The sequence below is a fragment of the Grammomys surdaster genome, unplaced genomic scaffold (assembly GCF_004785775.1).
Source record: "Grammomys surdaster isolate TR1022 unplaced genomic scaffold, NIH_TR_1.0 126051, whole genome shotgun sequence".
NCBI classification, from domain to species: domain Eukaryota; kingdom Metazoa; phylum Chordata; class Mammalia; order Rodentia; family Muridae; genus Grammomys; species Grammomys surdaster.
Genome location: NW_021620862.1, coordinates 200650 through 220925, shown reverse-complemented (window position 1 = coordinate 220925; position 20276 = coordinate 200650). Strand labels below are relative to the sequence as shown.

The 20276-nt window shown below is 38.0% G+C and overlaps 2 protein-coding genes across 4 annotated transcripts in view; one reads left to right on the top strand and one right to left on the bottom strand.

The window, feature by feature from the left end:
• Nucleotides 1-2215: 2215 nt before the first annotated feature.
• LOC114610614 (olfactory receptor 10Z1) lies at nucleotides 2216-3285 on the top strand. Its single transcript, XM_028755212.1, has one exon. The coding sequence runs from the start codon at nucleotides 2261-2263 to the stop codon at nucleotides 3200-3202; it is 942 nt and encodes a 313-aa protein (XP_028611045.1). The 5' UTR covers nucleotides 2216-2260; the 3' UTR covers nucleotides 3203-3285.
• Nucleotides 3286-5391: 2106 nt separating this feature from the next.
• Nucleotides 5392-20276, bottom strand: part of Spta1 (spectrin alpha, erythrocytic 1) — an 83551-nt gene continuing 68666 nt past the window's right edge. For 2 of the 3 annotated variants that reach the window (XM_028755238.1, XM_028755239.1), the window contains exons 41-52: nucleotides 20054-20216; nucleotides 19483-19559; nucleotides 16182-16391; nucleotides 13581-13877; nucleotides 13002-13114; nucleotides 11905-11922; nucleotides 10947-10998; nucleotides 9863-10050; nucleotides 8921-8974; nucleotides 8300-8446; nucleotides 6931-7075; nucleotides 5392-5954 (exon numbers count right to left, since the gene is read on the bottom strand). In XM_028755238.1, the coding sequence (XP_028611071.1) occupies nucleotides 5829-5954; nucleotides 6931-7075; nucleotides 8300-8446; nucleotides 8921-8974; nucleotides 9863-10050; nucleotides 10947-10998; nucleotides 11905-11922; nucleotides 13002-13114; nucleotides 13581-13877; nucleotides 16182-16391; nucleotides 19483-19559; nucleotides 20054-20216 (1590 nt within the window). In that variant the 3' untranslated portion in view covers nucleotides 5392-5828. The remainder of the gene's footprint in view (nucleotides 5955-6930; nucleotides 7076-8299; nucleotides 8447-8920; nucleotides 8975-9862; nucleotides 10051-10946; nucleotides 10999-11904; nucleotides 11923-13001; nucleotides 13115-13580; nucleotides 13878-16181; nucleotides 16392-19482; nucleotides 19560-20053; nucleotides 20217-20276) is intronic. The other variant, XM_028755237.1, reaches the window with a different exon arrangement.

The following is a 20276-nucleotide window of genomic DNA, read 5'->3' as shown; positions in this document are numbered from 1 at the left end:
GTCCAAATATTGGGGTGAGCGGTGTCCCACCTGTGAGCCTTGTTTGACAGACCTCCTGGAAGTCAAGATGGCTCTAGGTGTGGGAGGGCGTCTTGGGTGTAGGCTCTTCCCCTGGCCCAATTTTCAGTATTTTAAGCTGCTAGAAAGGGGGATAGAGGAACACAAGGTAAGCAAGAAAATAATGTGGTCTCCAGGATACAGTGCCTGCTGAAGGGATAGGAAAGATATATTATGGCTCCTGGAATATGGATTTAAACATTTTATCCATATTAAAAATTCAATACATAAAATAAAATTGAATCATTTTTGTGTTGATCTCATGTTATCAGGCATTATTTTTTTCCAGTGTATTAGAGTAGGGCTTTATATCACAGAAAAACATACTGAAGTAACATGTATATCTAAACTGTCAGTCATATGCAACGCTTACCCTTGCCTGACTTTGGGGACTTTGGGAGGGGTTTCATGTTTTCTAAAGGGCAGGAAGTGGATATAAATCTGGATACAGACATTTCAGCTTTGTAGGAAAAAGAAAGAAGACAAAAATAGGTGATGCCATTTTTTTTGAAAGATGCACATTGAACAAAGGAAAGATTAGGTTAAAAAGAATATATCGACCTGAGAGAGATCAGGATAGTCTTCACAATGGCATTGAGACTGGATATACTACAAAACAGTTGCAACAAGTGCCTTAGTCCACTGTAAGAATATGTAAATCCTGTTTTATTATAAGTATATTTTATAAATTTCTCATTTTTATCCTTGAATTTGCAAGCATGAATTCCTCATTATGGGATCCTGAATGAGTGGTATCAATTTGACTAGATTCAGTTCCCTTGTCCCCCAAAATGCAATATAACCTTATCTTCCTTGACTCAAGTTTTAAAAGAGGCTTTGTATGTATAAACAATAAATCTGTTATATACTAGATACAAAAGTTGTTATAGCTTGAATCATGATCTTGGCTTCTCTTTGTTCACAATTCCCTCCACTGCTTTCCCCAGAAGAGTAGTCTCACTGGTAATAAAAATCACAATTAGATATGTTTTCTGAAACAGCACCCACTGGGACAGCATAATCCTCTGAGAGAGAGGTTCTTTGGAGAGAAGCAGATATGGTTCATCATCTGTGGCTAAAGTGGAGGAAGGGAACTTCCTAGTATCATTCGGCATCACTGTGTGAAGAACTGGAGCTTCTGAGATGAACTGCAAGTCTTATTCTTGCAGAGCACTATTCTGAGGGTTGCCTATGTTATGACTATCGCAATGCAGAACTCAATCCCACTATGATCTTCTTCATGTAAGTGAAGACTCCTTTCTCCCCACAATAGTGACTAGTCTTACTCATACCTTGGTTCATAGAAAATCGGGGAGGGGGGGTAGGGAATGATGTTGAAAGGCTGATCATTGGTCTAACAGATACGTGTTGTACAACTGTTGCTGTACCCTATTCTTCATTCAGTGTTCAGCATGTTGGTACCATGAAAAATAATCCAGTTCCACTCAGCCTAATGGATTTGAAAAGGATAGAATGGCTTGAAGGGGGGATGACTGTATAGATACAATCAATTGATATTGAGCAAGATACTTAATCTACACTTGTTAAGTATAATTTTCCCATGTGTCTGAAAAGAGTAATCATTTTTTGAAGAAGCAATTCTAGATTATAACACAGCAAATCTGTTTTCTAGTCCTGCTTCTGTTAGACTTATAAAAAGTTATATCTCCTGACCTTTCTTGCCTTAACTACAAAGCATCCACAAATCTTTCTACTTCTACCATACATTTTAATAGGCAATGTACTTTAAATGTATATCCTTAGCTATAAAGTTAGGATGAATAAGACATAATGCACATGGTTTCAAACTTGTATATATGTAAAGTATGTGCATCTGTTACATAAAAGTACAACATATTTATAGTGTGGTAATAATAGAAGATGTATAACACATAGTTTGAGTGTGTAATATATATAATCATTTGTGCCTATATTATTTACATGTAGATAGGCATATAGGAATTTATGCAATACTTGCCTATCTATAACATACCTGAATGTAAGGGTAAACCTACAAGTTCTTGTGTTAAAACAGCACAAATTCTCTAAGGTTTAATTGCAGTCTAAATCAGACATTCTTTTGTGTGTATGTTTTCCAAAAGGCAGAAAGAAAAGAGAACCCATGTCACCTGCATCTAAAGAGGCTAGACATCAACTGCCATGGTGGAAGGAACCAACAGAATCACCAGGACTATAGTTCAGAATGGTAGCGAACAATGCCACCTGTTGGCGGGGTTTTGTCTTCTTGGGCTTCTCTAGCTTTGGGGAGCTTCAGCTTCTGCTGTTTGTCTTGTTCTTGTCTTTGTATCTTGTCACTATAACCAGCAATGTCTTCATTATCATAGTGATCAGGCTAGATAACCATCTGCACACGCCCATGTATCTCTTTCTTTCTTTCCTTTCCTTCTCCGAGACCTGTTACACATTGGGAATCATCCCAAGAATGCTCTCTGGTCTGGTTATGGGAGGACAGGCCATCTCCTTTATGGGTTGTGCTACACAGATGTTTTTCTCTGCTTCATGGGCTTGTACCAACTGCTTTCTCCTGTCTGTCATGGGATTTGACAGATACGTGGCCATCTGTGCCCCACTTCATTATGCCAGCCGTATGAATCCCACCGTCTGTGCCCAGCTAGTTGGCACCTCCTTCCTGAGTGGATACCTTTTTGGACTGGGGATGACTCTAGTCATTTTTCATCTCTCATTCTGCAGCTCTCATGAAATCCAGCACTTTTTCTGTGACACACCTCCAGTGCTGAGCCTCGCCTGTGGGGATACAAGACTAAGTGAGCTGGGAATCCTCATCCTCAGTCTGCTGGTCCTCTTGGTCTCTTTCTTCTTAATTAGTATCTCTTATGCCTATATTCTGATAGCAATCCTGAGAATCCCTTCTGCTGAGGGGCGGAGGAAAGCTTTTTCTACTTGTGCCTCACATCTCACAGTGGTTGTTATTCACTATGGCTGTGCCTCTTTCATGTACTTAAGACCCAAAGCCAGCTACTCTCTTGAGAGGGATCAGCTTATTGCTGTCACCTACACTGTGGCAACCCCTCTCCTTAATCCTATTGTTTATAGTCTACGGAATCGTGCTGTACAATCAGCTCTGAGAAATGCTTTCCGGGGGAGTTTATTAAGTAAAAGATAAAGACACTCTTCTCTGCATAAGCAAGTCCTAGACCAGGTTTAATACAACAGACTAGATATTTTAAAATTTTAGCAAAACTGCTGTAGCAAAACCTCACATCCCTCCTTTGCCTCTCATCCCATGATGCTTGGAAGGATGAAACAGGATTTTCTGCTCTCTTTACTGTGTTCAACCCACAGTGAGCTCTAAAGCTTAGTATTTACCTTTTGTATCATAGATACCACTCCCAATTATCAAAACAAATAGAGAAACAGGAACTTTCTTAATAATTATTGTTTTCCCAGCTGAGTGAAACAAGATGAAAGAATTTCAGAGCCTTTAAGTTCAAGGCTAGGATGATCTAGGAGTATTGTGGAGAATTTTCAGGTGATTATATAATGAGACTATTAGATCAATAATGCTCTCCCAAGGTCTGAAACTCAGCATGTAGTCTCGGAGATGCAAGGCAGGCAGAAGCACTCTTGCTGCTTTTGTTCCTCATCCCTCACCATATCTATTATCTTTCTGAGTTTGCTGTAGAGCTATTTATTTTGCCTGTTCCTTCTAACTACAGCATGTGTTTCATACATGCTTCTGGGTGTTGTTAGGGAGAAATAAAGAACTCCCTCAGTCCCCTGGCAGGAGTGCGAACACAAGCTCTTCAGCTAACTAGCTGTGCTAAGCTGGATAAGTTACTTAAGCTGTTTTCAGCTTCAATGCCCTCATTTGTGAAATAGTTATCATTACATACTTTTGTGTATGAAAAAAGGATTTACACACATATAAAGAATTTATCAATATACTTGAGTCATAGTCATTTTTAAATGAGTGTCACTTTTAATAATGTTGTGATGTTGCTTTTTAGTCCATGGAAAGGTTACTGTGGGTAAGGATCTGACAACTTCATGCCTAAGCTAGTATGTGTCCTTGTTCCTAAAGAATGGGTGGAACATGTCCTAAACTGACTGGGACCTTTAGAAAAGATAACAGAGACTGGGTGGTAAGAGACTGTGGATATGTTACAGAGCCACCTGAGTCGGTGAGAGAGAATGAAAGTCTTACAAATGAGAAATGTGTTAGCATGGGGATTTTTTTTGTTGTTGAAGGTGGTCATCAGTTGAACACCTCACTTCAATATGATCCTTTTGCAGAGCAGGAGACAGGGCACAATAAATGCAGCAGAAAGATATCTGTAGGCTGATTTAGAAATATTACCTCATGAGTAGAGAGGATAGAGAGTTTCAGCAGAGAGAAATAAGGATCAAGGAGACAAGGAACGAATCCTAGCCATTAACTTAAGCTGAAGAAAAATGAAGGCTTAGAAAAGCTAAGCTCTAGATCCACCAGACTTATCAAGGAGATGGAAGTATAAGTAACCTGAGAAAGGTAAGCTGATAGCACAATTTTATTCAATTCATACTGATTTTTGAAGGTCTATTATATCATAACCCCTCAATTGGAAAGATTTTGATTGTTTATAACTAATTTAGACACTGGTAAACATTTTAGGGGTATGTTCTGATTTTTATATTCCACTGTAGTTAATGGCTTAAGGTAAATGTTGTAAAAAAAATTACACATCATTTACAAATATCTTTATTTGTAGCCATAATTATTTTAACTGTCTCGTGTGACAATTTTTCCTCAAAGATTGAGGAGCGGTTAATTTCTACTCAAGTAAAAATACTAGACTTAAGACAAAACAAGGAGCAAGATCCCTGAGCAATAGGTTATCTGTATGAAAGGCTGAGTTTCACACAAGGCAACAAAGTTACCTAAGAAAATACCTGTCCTGAAAACACCTAGGTATAACACCACCACAGATTTTTGGATTTTTCCTTAAATTATGAACAATTTTACCAACTTCAGAGAAGATAGAAATGAATAAAGCATCATTTTATCATATTAAAATGTAAGAGAGTATTCAGAGATTTAGGGAATAAGAGGGGACCCTAATATGCCAGAAGGGAAGAAGAGGGGACCCTGATATGCCAGAATCATATTATTCGGAGGGTAGAAGCATTTACTATAATGGTGAAATATCAAAACAGGACAAAAAGAAAACAAGTATTGTGTTATCTTTATGTATCTTTGCTTCATAGAATAAGATAAAATTAAAAACATCTCAAACTGTAAGAATTTACTCTCTCCCAAAAACTACAAATTGTAAATCACCTTGGATTTTACTTATCTACTTTATTATTGTACCTCTTCACAGTATAATTAACTGCTTATATTTAGTAATAATATGGTTCCCGAAATATAAAAGCATAATTTTAGTTAAATTTCCCTTTTAAAAAGAAATACTTCTTTTATAGTCAGAATGCAGCAAAATCCCAAAGGTGTGCAGAACACACACACACACACACACACACACACACATATAAACACACAAATTAAAATCTTGGCATCCTAGGTAGAGACTAATTACTTAATCCTATAGCCTTTTTTAACGCCCCCCCACCATACACTTGATAAATTTTTAAATCCTCCAATAAATGTAACACACAAACACACATACACACACAAACACACAACAGCAGCAGCAGCAGCAGAAGCATCTTTTTTTCCACACTTGCTTGTGCCTCTTATTCTTCATCACTTGCTGCCACACTATGATCTTTTATGATGCATAAGAATCTGCTTATCAATTGCCAAAGAATGAATTGGTGAAGCCAACATAGTCATAGCCAGCAGGTTGGCTCCGACCCCGTGGGTCCATATATTGCTGCATATGTATGGTGCAGAATGACACTTGTTCTGGGGTTAGAGCCTGAAAAGAATGAAAAGAGAAAGACAGAGTTACAGAAATCCAACACTTGTTGTTTTTGTGGGTCTCCCTATCTGTCCAAACACAGATGGAGAGCCATCAGGAGAAGCAGCCTTCTTCCTATCACTTTGAGTTTTTATAAATTTTTTCCATCCTATAAATAAAAAGAGTTCAAATTTATTCCAGAGTCTTTTTTAAATATCCCTTTCCTTAGATCTTTTTGAGTAAAATCAAACCGAAACAAGTACATATCTTATGCATCATTATGGCATTTCAAGCACAATTTCATTTTACTGATCTTTCAATGCACCTCCCCCAATTGTTTTTTTTTTTTACCATCTCCCTTTCTGTCCTATACATTGCCATCCCCAGAAGTCCTCTGTCCATTTTACATGTCACATGTGTTTTGTTAGTTCCAACGTCCCCTTCAAACCCTCTTTTTCTCTCTTGTGGTTCTCTTTTCTAGTTTCTTTGCCTGTACTCACCTAAATACATGCACACAAACATCATTACCTAGGGTCCCAGCAAAGGACAGAATGTATAGTATATGGCTTTCTGAGTCCCAGAAGTAATTTTTAGATTTGCAATTTTCCTGCAAGTTTCATGTTTTTCCTTATCGCATAATAAAACCCATATGTATAAGCTTCACTTTTTATTATTCAACACTTGACAAACATCTAGAAATAAGCTCTTTTTATTTCTTCAATTTGTCTTATTAAGTAGAAATGGCAACAAACTGCTTAAAACTTGAGTTTCCGGTTTTGAACATACTGTAACAGTAGAGAACCACTCGACATTTTGAGTCTGGGGCTGGAGTAAGGCAAATGATTTACTGAAACAAGGGATACCTTGTAAATGATGAAGCCTGAGGCAATACAGTGGGTATATGGGTGGGTGCTACTGGTGGAGAGGTGAGACCAAGATGACCCAAATCAGGATTACAGTGTCAGAACAGGAGAAGCAACAGTGGGAACCCTACCTGTTTCATGTCCTCCTTGGTAATATAGGCCTTGCCTTCTGCCAGGGCTTGGAATGCACTCTCTATGTCATCACTGGTCTTGATATTCTCTGACTCTTTGTCAATCAGGAATGATGTGTAGTCCTCCAGTGAGACATATCCTTTCCTGTATGGAAAGCAGAGCAGGAACTGTGCCTTCTGAAGACAAGAAAAGTATATCCCTTCCATCCTGTACAGTATCTGAGTGGCCCAGGGAAACCAGATCCTCTGAAGTTCTCTTTCAAATCGGCTATCTGTCACTTTGGTATTTTGGTTCTGCTCTCTACTCTGACCCCTTGTCACTATCTTATAGACAAATACTCAGTCTCTTAGACTTTAGATTTGTCCCCATGAGTCATCATCCGTGTTTCTTTGGAATTTTCCATAAGTGTAAGAGCCAAAATAATAATCCCTTATCTTCCTCCATCTTTAAAATTAGAATTCGTTCTGTACAGTAACTTGAGCTGTGCATGGTTCTGTCACACCTACCATAGCACACAAGAATCTACTTTTGACTGTGATCTTTGAATTACTAATTTCTCCTTAAGGGCTCACAGACGTGAGTAAGAGTGGATTCTTCTTTCAAGTCCCTCCCTCAGAAACATCTGAAATTCACAGAAGGAACAGTTGCCATCTGAAAAAACTGTAGAGCTTGGGACTGATTTGGGGACAGTGCCCTTTACTTCTGAGCCAACCTTAAAAAAATAGAGCTTGCCAATTGTCTTATTTGCCTATTTTTAAGTAAGTTAACTTTTTATTCCATGGATGACTTCCCTCTGTGTTCATCTCTGTTGGGAGCCGACTCCTAGCTGAAAGTGGCTATCATCTTTACAGCCATCTCGAGCCATATACCCTGACAAGAGACTTGTTTCAACAGCCTGCAATAGCTGAGCGCACTCTGATGAACATCTTGTTACACTGTTTAGTGCCCCCAGCTGCAAGGTGCTCCTGGTATCCATGGCTACAAGGCACGTGACATAGTGGCTTCAGTTGAGATTGTCCACGAGGGGAAGTCACATGGTAAAGGGTATAAATACCCAGGATTTCCTTTCTATGTGTGGGAGGTGTCAGGAGACTGAAGGAGTGAGGAGAATATAGAAGAAGAGAAGAGAATAAAGAAGAGACTTGAAGAGACTCCACCGGACTCTGTCTTGTATCTATCTTTTGCGTCTCTTGCCCCTTTTTCCCCCTTCCTCCGTCCCCACTCTCTCTCTTGCTAGACCCTGACCTGCAGACTGGAGCAGCAGAACCGGCCGGCCTTTACAAAGTAACAGAACCTGACGGCCGTTACAAAAGAAATGGCCGTTACACATCTCCAGTTAAGCCTCAAGCCATAACCTCTTTTTCTTACCTCCCTGGATCCACAGCATTCAGGAACTTTTCAAACTTGGGTTCAGGTTCACCTTCCTCTACCATAGGCAAATAGTAATTGAGTCCTCTCAGGCATGAGCGGAACTCTTTGTGAGTCAATCTCCCTGTCAAATTCTCATCGAAGTGTCTAAAAACCAAAAGAATTTTATCAAGCTCAAGAGAGAACTAGGTTAAAACAGAAAAGATCAAATTCTGCTATATTGACTATATCTTCAATGACATGCCATAATATTATTGGAAGACACAGAAGAATGTCTTTCTGTATCTCTGAGCATTTTTGTTAAACCCAGTAACAGCAGAAATAACACAAAGCACTGACTACTCTTCTCTCCCATCTGCCCTCAGAAACCACTGAAATATACAGAGCAAATATAATCACCAGTTGAGTGTTGATTAAAAGACAGGCTTTACTTTTAAAATCTAGGGATCTCACAGAAGATTAAAATTGGCTACAAAATCCAATACTGATGCTAATTAACATACATAGACTGGATCTTCACTGAAGATCCCATCAAGGCACGTAGAGAGAAGTTACTATTTGTAAACTTATTCTGAATTATCTAGAAGGCCAAGGACCAGCCAACTGGGAGGTTATACTCACTTATATGTGGTGCTAAATTCTTTCAGTGTCTCCTCACTCACACCTATGGTGTCTCTGAAAGAAAAAAATATGAATTAACTCTGGAAATAAAATAGTAAGTGTCAAAAAACATGACATAGAAAAGGTTGAGGAGTTTTAATGCACAATATATTATTTGAGCTATCTAGTTCAGAGGTTGCCAGGTTATGCTCCAGGAGCCAAATTTTGCCAACTGCTATTTCTAAACAGCTCCTGTGACAAGAATGGTTTCAACATTTCTTTATAGCTGAAAACAATCAAAAAGTGTTTTATGAATGATGAAAAGATGTGTGAAATTCAAATTTCAAAGTCTATGAATAAAGCTTTATTGGAACAGAGCCATATTTATTCAGTTATGAATTATTCTTGGCTGCTTTCCAGTACATTAGCAAAATTGCAAAGCTTCAACAGAAATTTAATGGTTTGCAAAGATTTAATTATTTATAACAAGGTAATTTACAGAAGAAGCTTGTCAATTTCTAATGCACAGAAAATGCTTCCAAAGACCATTGAGACTCAAAGCTGTTGTGATATGTTTAGTTTATTTAGGAAAAATTAATTTTTTCCTTTATGCTCTATTAATTCAGCTTGAATCTTCCATTCTAGATATTATATCTTAAATAGAATTTTATAAAAGGGTATGGTTTCTGAAAAGATCATAGATATTAAAAGGACCCTGATAATTGGATGGAGAACTTTAAGGAGGATATGTACATATAGATAGGCACATTGCTTATTTCACAATGGACCCTACTATAATGAAAAGTAGCTCAGTTGTGGAAAAGAAAAGAGAGATTGATATGGTAGGTAAATATACCATCTCTGAAAGTGCTCTTTATCAGGTGCCTGAAGCCCAACCTAGTTAAGCTCCAACATCTAACACCATCTGCCCCACTCTCTACTCTCGGTTTAAATCATCAGTACTTGGCTTGAATCTGTTGTTCCAAATTGTGCTGCATTCGCATTCCCAGCTGGTGCAGCTGATCCCACTGCTGGGCCAGTCCAATGGTGCTGTATTTGATGTCAAGGATCAGAGCCTCTTCCATGCTGTCCCCCAGGTCTTCAATCTTGCTCAGATGACGCTTCATTGCCTGGATCTCTTTCTGCTTCCTCTATGAAAAGAACAAGAAAAGAGGTTGTCAATCAAGCCACCAGTTACAACCCAAGAAATAGGAGAAAAGATGCTGGCTTGCCCTAATTTGGTCATTTTTTAAGGACTTCTTATCCACTATGAAACAAGAACAATTCAGGGAAGCTATGTTCCTTCCTTAATCCTCCCTTTGAAAAACAGCAGGGCGTCTGTGTGGGATGATGTTTGTCATCCTGGTAGTCAGACCCCACCAGCTGTGAAGTATCACCGTTCACTAAGAATTAGCTCTCTGACTAATCCAATAGCCTCAGTGTGTCCACTTCTAAGACTCCTTCATCATCAGGGATGATGGATGGCTGTCTAAGCAACAATATACTTATGTAAAAAAGTGTCTACATTCTCCCAACACATTGCAACAAGGGGAAATTGTTCATCTCGAGTCAATAGGCAAAGTGGCTTTGACGGATGGGTGAACACTTCAATGTTATAGAGTAGATTAGCTCTAGCTGTACTTGACATCTTACTGTTTTCTCATCAGGGAAAAAGTATATTGGACTAATTTTTTTTTTTAATTTTAGAAAGAGACGATAATGCAAACAAGACTGAGAAATACTCTTCTAACCTACTATTTGCCTCAGTTACATTACTTGCCTATATCAAACAATAGAAATTTATTGATACTCCAGATTATAAGATAGGCAAATGTATATCTGCTCATTTAGTTAAGTACATCAGAAACCTTTTGTCTATTTATTAGCTTAGATGCAATTTTGTAAAAGCTGACAATACAAATTTACATCAGATTATGACTACAAACTTGTTCTACATAAAACATCACCAGAATGCCTCTATGTGTTTTTCCATGTGCTTTTTAAATTCCAAGCAGTGTCTTCAGCTAATGAACAAAACATTACTTACTTTATTTGCTTCAAGTTGGGATTCCAGAGTTCCTGTCTCTTTAAGCAATGATCTAATTAAATCAAAAGATAACATTATTTGTTATAACATAAATCCATATTTCACAGACCTGTTAGCTCAAAGCCTCTGTAGTTCTTTGTTTCTGCTTCTCTGAAGCTACATAGACTCAATAAAATAAAGTTTCATGAAGCAAAATTTTAATGAACAAACCTTCTGTCTGTCAATATTTCTAGATGGATAAAAAGGAACATAAAGCCAGCACTAGTTCTTCTCTGTCTAGAAGGAGTCACATGTCTTCCTTAGTTTTACTCTCAAAGGTAATTATTTGTTAGTGTCCATAGGGGTCTTTATGGTTAGTAACATGGCAGACATTGCAGTTACAAAATGGAAATGTGGCATGCAGTATGTGCATATAATACAGGTTGCTTATAATGACCAATATGATGAAAATATTTGTTACGGACTTCAAAAAGAATGATGACAAAAGATGTTTATATATTTAGTGAAGACACATGTTTTCTGAATCTTTTCAGCCCATAATTGGTTGAACATATCGATATATTTTTTATGAATTTTCAGCCTTTATTGTATACATTAACATGTGAAAGAGGTATCGTTTGTTTTGTTGGAGGATCTGCCAGGGTTTAGTCTTTTCTCGTTGTGTGAAATTCCTCAAGCTTTTCATTATTTACCATCATCGCTGAAATGGTGCAGTATATTACAGTCACATAATGCAGGAACAGTGCATTGCAGTTATGTACTATATACTCACAGTAGTATGAGTGCAGGGCTAGAAGGAAATATGAATCCTTATTCTTGCTCCATATCATTAATTAGAAACTAGCAGATTTTGATGACATATGATACATCAGCCCTAAAGTTTTCTTAACTTGTTATTCTAGGACAATAAAAACAAAACAAAACAAAACCAAAAAACTTAATTACAGAAAATACTGACCCATCCAGAAAATAAGCCCTGGACATGGTGAACCGGAGCAGTGTTCATGAGAAAAAAAGAAAAGAAAAATACATGTTAGGACAATTAATGATTCCATTTCTTCTTATTGATGATCATTTAAGTTTGTTTTGGTCACATAGGAATCTATACATCCACATGCTGCTTTCAAAGGCTCTGGTACTCTGAGAAGCTCAGAGTGTGAGGATTCTCCCTCCAAGCCAAAGGGGATCCATACTGATCTGCATGTTAAGTCTCCAACATACACAGACAGAGCAATGTAAAGGACTCAAAGCCAGGGGCAGAGGGAGACGCTGTGATTCATACAACCTAAGCCAGATGTTTTTAGACAGTGCAATTTTTCTTTTGGTTTAGTGAAGAAGCATCAATTATGGACCATTCATCCAACACTAAACTTTAAAATATCACATTAGTGATCTACTAATGGGCATAATTTTCATACTTTGGCCATTTATACTAACATAATTAAACTTTTTATGTGTCCCTTTTTCCAGGTCATTTACTCAGAAGATGTTATACATATTATCTCCATACACATCTTGAATATAATAAATGAAATTAGGTTACATTATACCATTCCATCCTCATTACGGCTTTAGTTAGCAGGCAACATAACAGCTTATTGAGTGCTCATCTCATAGTAGGTTATGTCTTTGGTCATGTCAATAAATATGTATGTGACCTTGAGTGAGACAGTTCATCTACTTGAACTTTCCATGTTTAAAGGCAGAGGTACTAAGATCCAATCTGTACTTTTCAAGGTTGCTCTGATAGTTAAGATGATGGGTGTTGAAGTATTTTATAAAGTGCAACATGGCATGTAGTAACAGTGCTGTTATTGTTTTGAAATGTAAGTAAACACAAAAGGAGTGAAGGTATGCATGTCAGGAAGAAAAAAAAGATGATAGGCAAGAATAAAGAACACAGTAATGGGACTGTAAAAATAGTTAAATACAAGTATAAAGCAGAGCCAAAATAAGGTGATGGGGACAAAGTACATAATACTTCCTTCTCAGTATATGTCATCCCTGTTGAAAACAGCATATGTGGGATTTTAGTTTGAAGAAAGCACAGCATACCTGGTCTCCTGGATCCACTGAAGGAAGGCACTGGCATTCTGTTCAAACTCCTGACACATTTCAAAGTTCTTGATCTGCCTAGCCTCTTCTTTCTGTAGCTCCTGTTCCCTTTCCTACAAGGTAACAAAGAACAGGACTGCTTCACATAGAAGAACTTTGTTTGGCATAAAAGAACCATTTTTGTATTACATTGTATGTATAGGTACACATTTCTATTTCCAAGCTAACCTATCTTCCACAGGTGCACAGCAATGTGCGTATCTATCTATCTATCTATCTATCTATCTATCTATCATCTATCTATCTGTCTATCTATCTTCGTTTCCTTCAGTTGTTTAATTGCCACCAAACCACAAGACAACAAACCAGAAAATATGCCTTGTGTGTGTGTTTGTGTATACACTTTCTAATTTCCCTTGGACAGTTTTGTTCCTTGATTTCTGCCATAGTTTAATTAAAATAATTAATTAATGAAAAGAATAGCTTCATTCTTTTCTTCAGCACCTCCAACTTTGATATAGATTCACTGGTCATGCTTCCTATAGGCAGAAGACATGCCTAACATCATAAAGAAGTTACCTTGATGATGTCAGGCAAGTGCTTCCAGATCCTGCCCAGTACATCCACTGTTAACCAGGTGTAAGGACTGGAGGGCACATTTAAGGCTTTAATTTGCTGGTCTAGCTCTAACAAATGGTTAAAATCCTCTTGAGCCCCAGCCAGAGAGGTCAAGAAGGCTTCATGCTCCTTCTGCAGCTGCCGGATCTCATTCAGAGAAACACAATGAACAGGTTCTGACAAGTCCTCTTCAGCGTTCTCACACCAGTTGTTGAAGGCTGAAGCTTTGTGGGCAAATTCCATGAATAGATCCTCAGCCTGAAGAAAAAGAAAATATACCCTCATCACTTCTGATAATGTCCCCTAGGAGAAAAAAATATTTAGGATAAAAACAGTGTCTTCAACTATTTGCAGAGTAGCAATCTCAATCAATGAGACTGAAATTAGCAGCGACCCTGGGATGAGGTGAGATGAGTACGCATTAGAAGAACTGCCAAGGTTTAATATTTTTTTCATTGTATGAAATTCCTCAAGCTTTCCACCATTTACAGATGACAAGAGAGGCTGGCTTGCAATATTATTTTACCTCCATGATTCTAAGGGTGATAAGGGGAGTTTTCAGTTATATTATTTTTTATTCTGAAGTCTGTACTGAAGTTCTACCTTGCACAGGAAACATTCAGAAAGGGTGTTTAAGTGAATATTTGAGAAAAATGACAGAAATAAACCAAGCAACTTTATTCTATCCTTTACCCTGTCTCCCTTTCTCTCCTGCATCTTTTGTAGACAGCGTATCCTCACAATTCTTTGACTACACCGAGTCACCTTCCCACCTTCCTTCTAAACCTTTCTTGTGATCTCACCTGATGCCTAACTGATTAAATCCACCTTCTACATACTGACCAATACTCTGTGCAGGAAATACCTGCTCCTATACTATTGTCCACAGCCACTTGCATGCTCTAAGAACTCTGAACTTACATAATTGGAAGACAGAGAAATCATGGACTGATCCAAACAGTAAATGATAGAATAGTTCCAAATCAAAAGGGCACTGTATATTTTTGACTCAACTGACTGAATTGTCAACATTATTTTTTCTGAGAAATTGTGAGAATGAGTTTTTTTTTTAAAAAATTCAAGTTTAAACTAGTTAGAAGGGGAACTATTCTACACAAATTTCAATAATCTATATGCTAAAATAAATCAACCCAAAGAAAATGAACAAGATGGGCACACAAACTATAGATCATTTTCATGCTATATTAAGAGTGTTATAGATTGGTTGAATATAATAAATATTTAAAATAAATGTTTTGCTATTTAAATTAAAGAATTAGTAAGAATGGCATGTAACTTTCTATGTAGCATGTATATATGCACATAAAGCTGTCAATCTAATTGTGTTACTTTTTCATTTAAGACTTATTTATCTTGCATCCACATTTTTCAATAAAGTAGAAATTAACTAAGAGTTGTGACTAATGGTATGCCTCTATAACTCTCTGCCTTAAATTATCATCAAGTACAATTGTTTCCCTGATCTGGAGGTAGTAACAACATTGTCTATGTTGAATCAATTTTTCTGTGGTGCTGAAAATCAAACCCAAGGCCTTGTGCATTCTAGGCATGTTCTAGAGAACATGGAATTACACACTGATCTAACCAGTCTTTAATTTCTTAGAGTTTTACTATCCTAACCTGTCTGGCCTAGAACTCTACCCTTTTGTTTGTTTCTGAGTCAGAAATCTAGGGTTTTAGGCAGGCCCTGCCACATTTAGATTGGCTTCTTTTATATTATTGATATTATATGGTTGCCATTTAATGTGCTTCAGAAGTTAGCACTAGAAAGAAGACTTTAGTCCCCTAGATCTACACAGACTACTGAATTTTCAGATATATCATTTCAGTTATTAGTGAAAACTTGGGAAAGTAGAAGATGAAACTATCTTCTTAAAGGAGACACACAGGGCTTAACAATAAGTAACACACTTGAGGATTCCTTCCTAGGAAAAGAGATACTCGGAAAGTGTGTTTTATGCCTAGTTTTCCAGTGACACTTTTATCTGAGTTAGAGAAATATACAGTATCAGCTCCACTGTCAGTTTTAGTTTTGTGTACAGAAGCTGATTCTATCCACCTCTCCCACTATGTGCTTCTGGCTTCCATCTATCCTAAGTCATCTACAAAATGTCTCGATGTACTGAAAGTGAAACAAAAATCCCAATTTGTTCTAAGAATATTGTGGAACAGAGGTATGTGAAAGGATAGCTTGGTTCCTGATCGAGCACAGGCCTCAAACCCTTGACCCTAATGGGGACAACTGTAGGTGTCCGGCCATGCCCCCAAACTCTATGCTCCTGACACAAGGCCCCCCCTCCTGCCCAAGACCTCCATTGATCCATGCCTTTTAGTCAGGTAGGACAGCCCCTCCCAAAGAGAGGTTGGTGTTACCTAGTACTGACTGAGGGTGTGACTACAGGCTTCATCCTCAAGAAATTTCCATATTAATGAGATACCTAAAGACAATATCTGGATAATTTTGAGGACATATCATACTTCAGTGAGCTGCACTTTTATCTTAACCTGTCCCTTCCCTCTTTCCATTCCTTCCTTCCTGACCTTCTGTAGAGGCAGCTGTTTCTCTAGTAGTTTCTGCCTGTGAACTCTAGATGCCTCCAGCAGTTGTTCCCAGTGCCTCAGCAAGGCTGCATGCCGCTCCTCAATGGCTTTGGTTTGGATGTGCTCAGCAGCCACCAGTTGGTCCTTCAGATCAGTGATTTCAGAAAGCCTTTCTTGCTGGAAGCTCTGAAGACTAGCATCCAGGGTGTCCTGAGAAGATCAAAAGAGAAGCAGTGAACAGGACCCAGTGAAACATCCAAAGAACCACTCGCATCTGTATCCAACCAGACTTTTATTATAGTGTCATGTGTAATGTCAATTGGAATCTTGATAAGATTATAGGTTCACTTAGGGAGACAGACTTTCAGACAGATCTGCAAGGGATTATTCAACCTCTGGGCAAGCCTATGACAGGTGATCATGATCAGATTCATTGAGACAGAGAAACCCAGCCAATGAGTGGCACCATTTCTTGAGATGAAATCATGGACCCTACAAAAAGGAGAAAATAAGCCAAGCATAAACATTTATTGCTCTCTTCTTCTTGATTGTAGACACAATGTAACCAGATGCTTCAAGTTACTATGGCCTGTATATTCCATCTATGATTGTATTTCAACTGTTAGCCAATAAACCCTTTCTTCCAAATTGATTATGTCAGAGTATTTTTATCATAGAAAAAGAAATTATATATATGATGATCATAATGTTGTCCAAAGAAAATATAATTTACAGATTTGAATAAACATCTGAGCTTGGAATTATGGTCAAGTGCTAGTGCATGTATATTTTATACATTATTTTTTAAGGATAAAATTGTTAAGGGATTGTAACATGATATGACATTTCAAATATTTTCAATAAAAATGAAATTTTTCTTGTAAGACATGCTTTCTGAGAATTTCTCAAACTGACATACTCTGTTTTAATTAGAGACAGTATATTACTAGGAGCTTTGGATACAAAAACTGCAAAAGCTTTATAGAAATGAAATTTGCAGAAATATTAAAATCAATGTCAAGTATTCTATGTCAGCTTTAACAAAATGATTTGCGTGAAAACAGTTCTGCCTTTGTCCTTCTCCCTCCTCTTCTTCATTTTCTTATCCTCTGTTCCCTATTTCTTTTGAATACAAGTTCTCACTATTTAGCATTCACTAGCCTGGAGTTCACTATGTGGATTAGGCTGGCCTCAAATTCATAAGGATGTGTCTACATCTGCCTACCTTTGCCTGCTTCTGCCTCTGTCTCTGCCTTTCAAGTCCTGTGATTAAAGGTGTGCACCACCATACCCAGCACATTAGATTAATTCTCCTTTTGAGAACAATTACAAATTGACTTTTAAAAATGTATGTGGGTGTTTCCTTTGCATGTATGCCGGTGGAGACCTGAAGTTCAGAACTGGAGTTTAAGGCAGTTGTTATTGTGATGTGGGTGGAGTAAACCAAACCCAGACCACCTAGAATGATGCCAGTACTCTTACCTACTGAGTCATCACTCCATGCTTTACAAAAGATAATTTTTAAATTATCAAAATGTTTATTATTTGAGCATAGTTTAAATTAAATGGAAGAAGCTATAAATGAAGGATCCAAGATGCCTGAGAGAAAGGAAAACTATTATAGTACCAACAATATTCACTTCATATTCCCCTTCTAAGAATATGCTGAGCTGGGTAAGATGTTCACAGGGAAGTACCTCTCAGACTTTGACAATCACATGTAAGTTAAAGGGACAGAAATGGCCATTGTGAGGAAATGGGGCATCCAGTCTTGCAGAGGCTGTAGAAATCTAACTGCAGGAATGTACCATCACTCACTATTCTTCTATATTTTAAACTCAAGATATTTTAGATTCCTAAAGTGACCAGGTAGTGTCCTAGGAGTCAACCAGAAATAGCATCAAAAGCTGCAGATGCTAGGCATTCTTTTCTTGTGGCATCAGAGTGCTGACTTCAGGACCAACCAAGAAGATGCTCTAGTTAAAGTCCTTAGGAAAAAGAAGAAATGAAGTTTGTAAGTCCTCACACAAGAGAAAAACAGGTATATTTCTTATCCTTTTAATTGATGACCAAAAATTAGTCAGAAAACAGAGACCCCCCTTCAGGACCAAATGTCATCATAGTTGCCAAAAGTCTACCGTGAACTCTGATGGAGACTTCTTGCTGGACCAGAGGTCCACCAACTGCCAGAAATGAAGACCAAAAAGATCAGAAGACCAAGTAGGAGACAGAAACCAAGCAGCAAAAGTGGAATGTTTGGTGGATCAGATGTTAAAGCTTCAATCATCATAAATTAATAACCTTAAATGCAAATGAATTTATCTTTCCAACAATTATATATATATATGTATGTATGTATGTATGTAGAGACACTCAGGCGAGAAGCTTCATCCTTAGCGCAGAGATAATACTTTGGGCTCTTTAAGAGCCAGTGGAGATTCTTGAAGCCACACCCCCAGGAGAGATCTGTGTTTTCTCATCCTCTTTCTCACTATATGATCTCATCCTTTCTCCCATATTCCTGCCATTTGCCGGGACCTTGTCATTTCCTGTACTATTTGGGTTAAAAGCATTAAATTATGAACTTAATAACTCTTTTTAAAAGCAAGCTACTTAAGCACCTATTAGTCTCTTTTAACTGTCTATGTAGGAATACACACACACACACACACACACACACACACACACACACACACACACAGTGTAATTGCAGAGGCTAGAAGAAGCTGACATCAGATATCATCCTTTTTTTCCTTGTACCTTCCTTTTTGAGATAAGGTTCTCTTATTAAATGCAGAAATATAAATGCCCAAAACCCTTCCTTCCATCTCTAACTCCTAGGTCTAGTACTGGATCTGAGCTCAATTCTCCATGCATTATCCACTGAGATATCACATCAGGTCTAAGCTTCTCCATAAAACATGTAATTATAGCAACAAAATGGCTTAATTATTGGAATTAGGAGGATGCACAAAAGGAGAAAATTAGAAAAGCCAAGAGTTAAAATTCTGAGTAAATTCAAGGTGACAAACACAAACACCTGCCATCAAGGAAGGGAGATGAGGAAAGGAAAGAGGAAGAGGGAGACAGAGAAGGAGGGAGGGAGAGGGATGGAAGAAGAGGAAAGGGGAAAGGGAGAAGGAAGGAAGAGTGAGAGGAGAAGGAAGAGGGAGAGGAAAGGGGAGAAGGAGGGAGGGGTGAGAGAAGAAGGAAGAGAGAGAGGGAGATGGAAAGGAAGAGACTGATTATAAGAAAATTAAACTATAATTTGCCTCCATTTGCCATGGCATCTCTCACTCACATGCTTTGCCAGGAGTGTAAGGAAGGCAGTTAGGTCTGCACCATTGCTTTTTGTCTTCAGGCTTGCTTCCTTCTCACCTAACAAACAAGAAAAAATTGGAGGAAATATTTGATGATTATTTACAGTAGCCAACGAGAAACTTCCTGATTCCCAGAATGGTGACTCACTGCAATACAGAAGCAGTGGGATGAATGGGTGGCTCTTCTGTCCTTAAAATAAAACTGACAGACTGCTAAGTGCAAGAGAAATGTGTAGGAAAGTTGAAGGTTGAAAATGAATTACAAACAAATAAACAAACTCTGTAGTTTGTTTCCTAAAATATTTTGTGGAAGATTTTCCTCTCTGAATAGCATGATGAAATTGCCAGTCTGGAACAATTGTGTTCTGTGGGTTTATGCTACCTTATTCCCTACCATCTGTTTGTAGATTTGTGTGTGTGTGTGTGTGTGTGTATAAGACTGTGCTCAGGAGGCTTAAAAATGAGTAGTTCACTTTATTTCCAAAGGTAAAGGAAAAACTCTAGAGATCATTCTTCAAATGGTCCTCTTGGATCAGCTCTGGCATTGCATACCAATCCAGGATTCCACCATATCCGCCTTCCAGTTAAACTGCTGAAAGGCATGCACATCATCCAATTGTGACTTCCAAGCAGCTAATGCCTTGGCCAGAGAGGCTGTCTTTTCATTCAGAACTTGGAGCTTGGTGGAAATCTTATCCTTGCTTTGAGTTTCTTCCTGTGAATAAGTTTGACAGGGGAAGTTAGGCAGCCATGCTGAGGAGCTAGAAACATGATT

Bases quoted from the DNA above. Each gene is read 5' to 3' on its own strand.
- LOC114610614 (XM_028755212.1), top strand. From the start codon at position 2,261: ATGGTAGCGAACAATGCCACCTGTTGGCGGGGTTTTGTCTTCTTGGGC.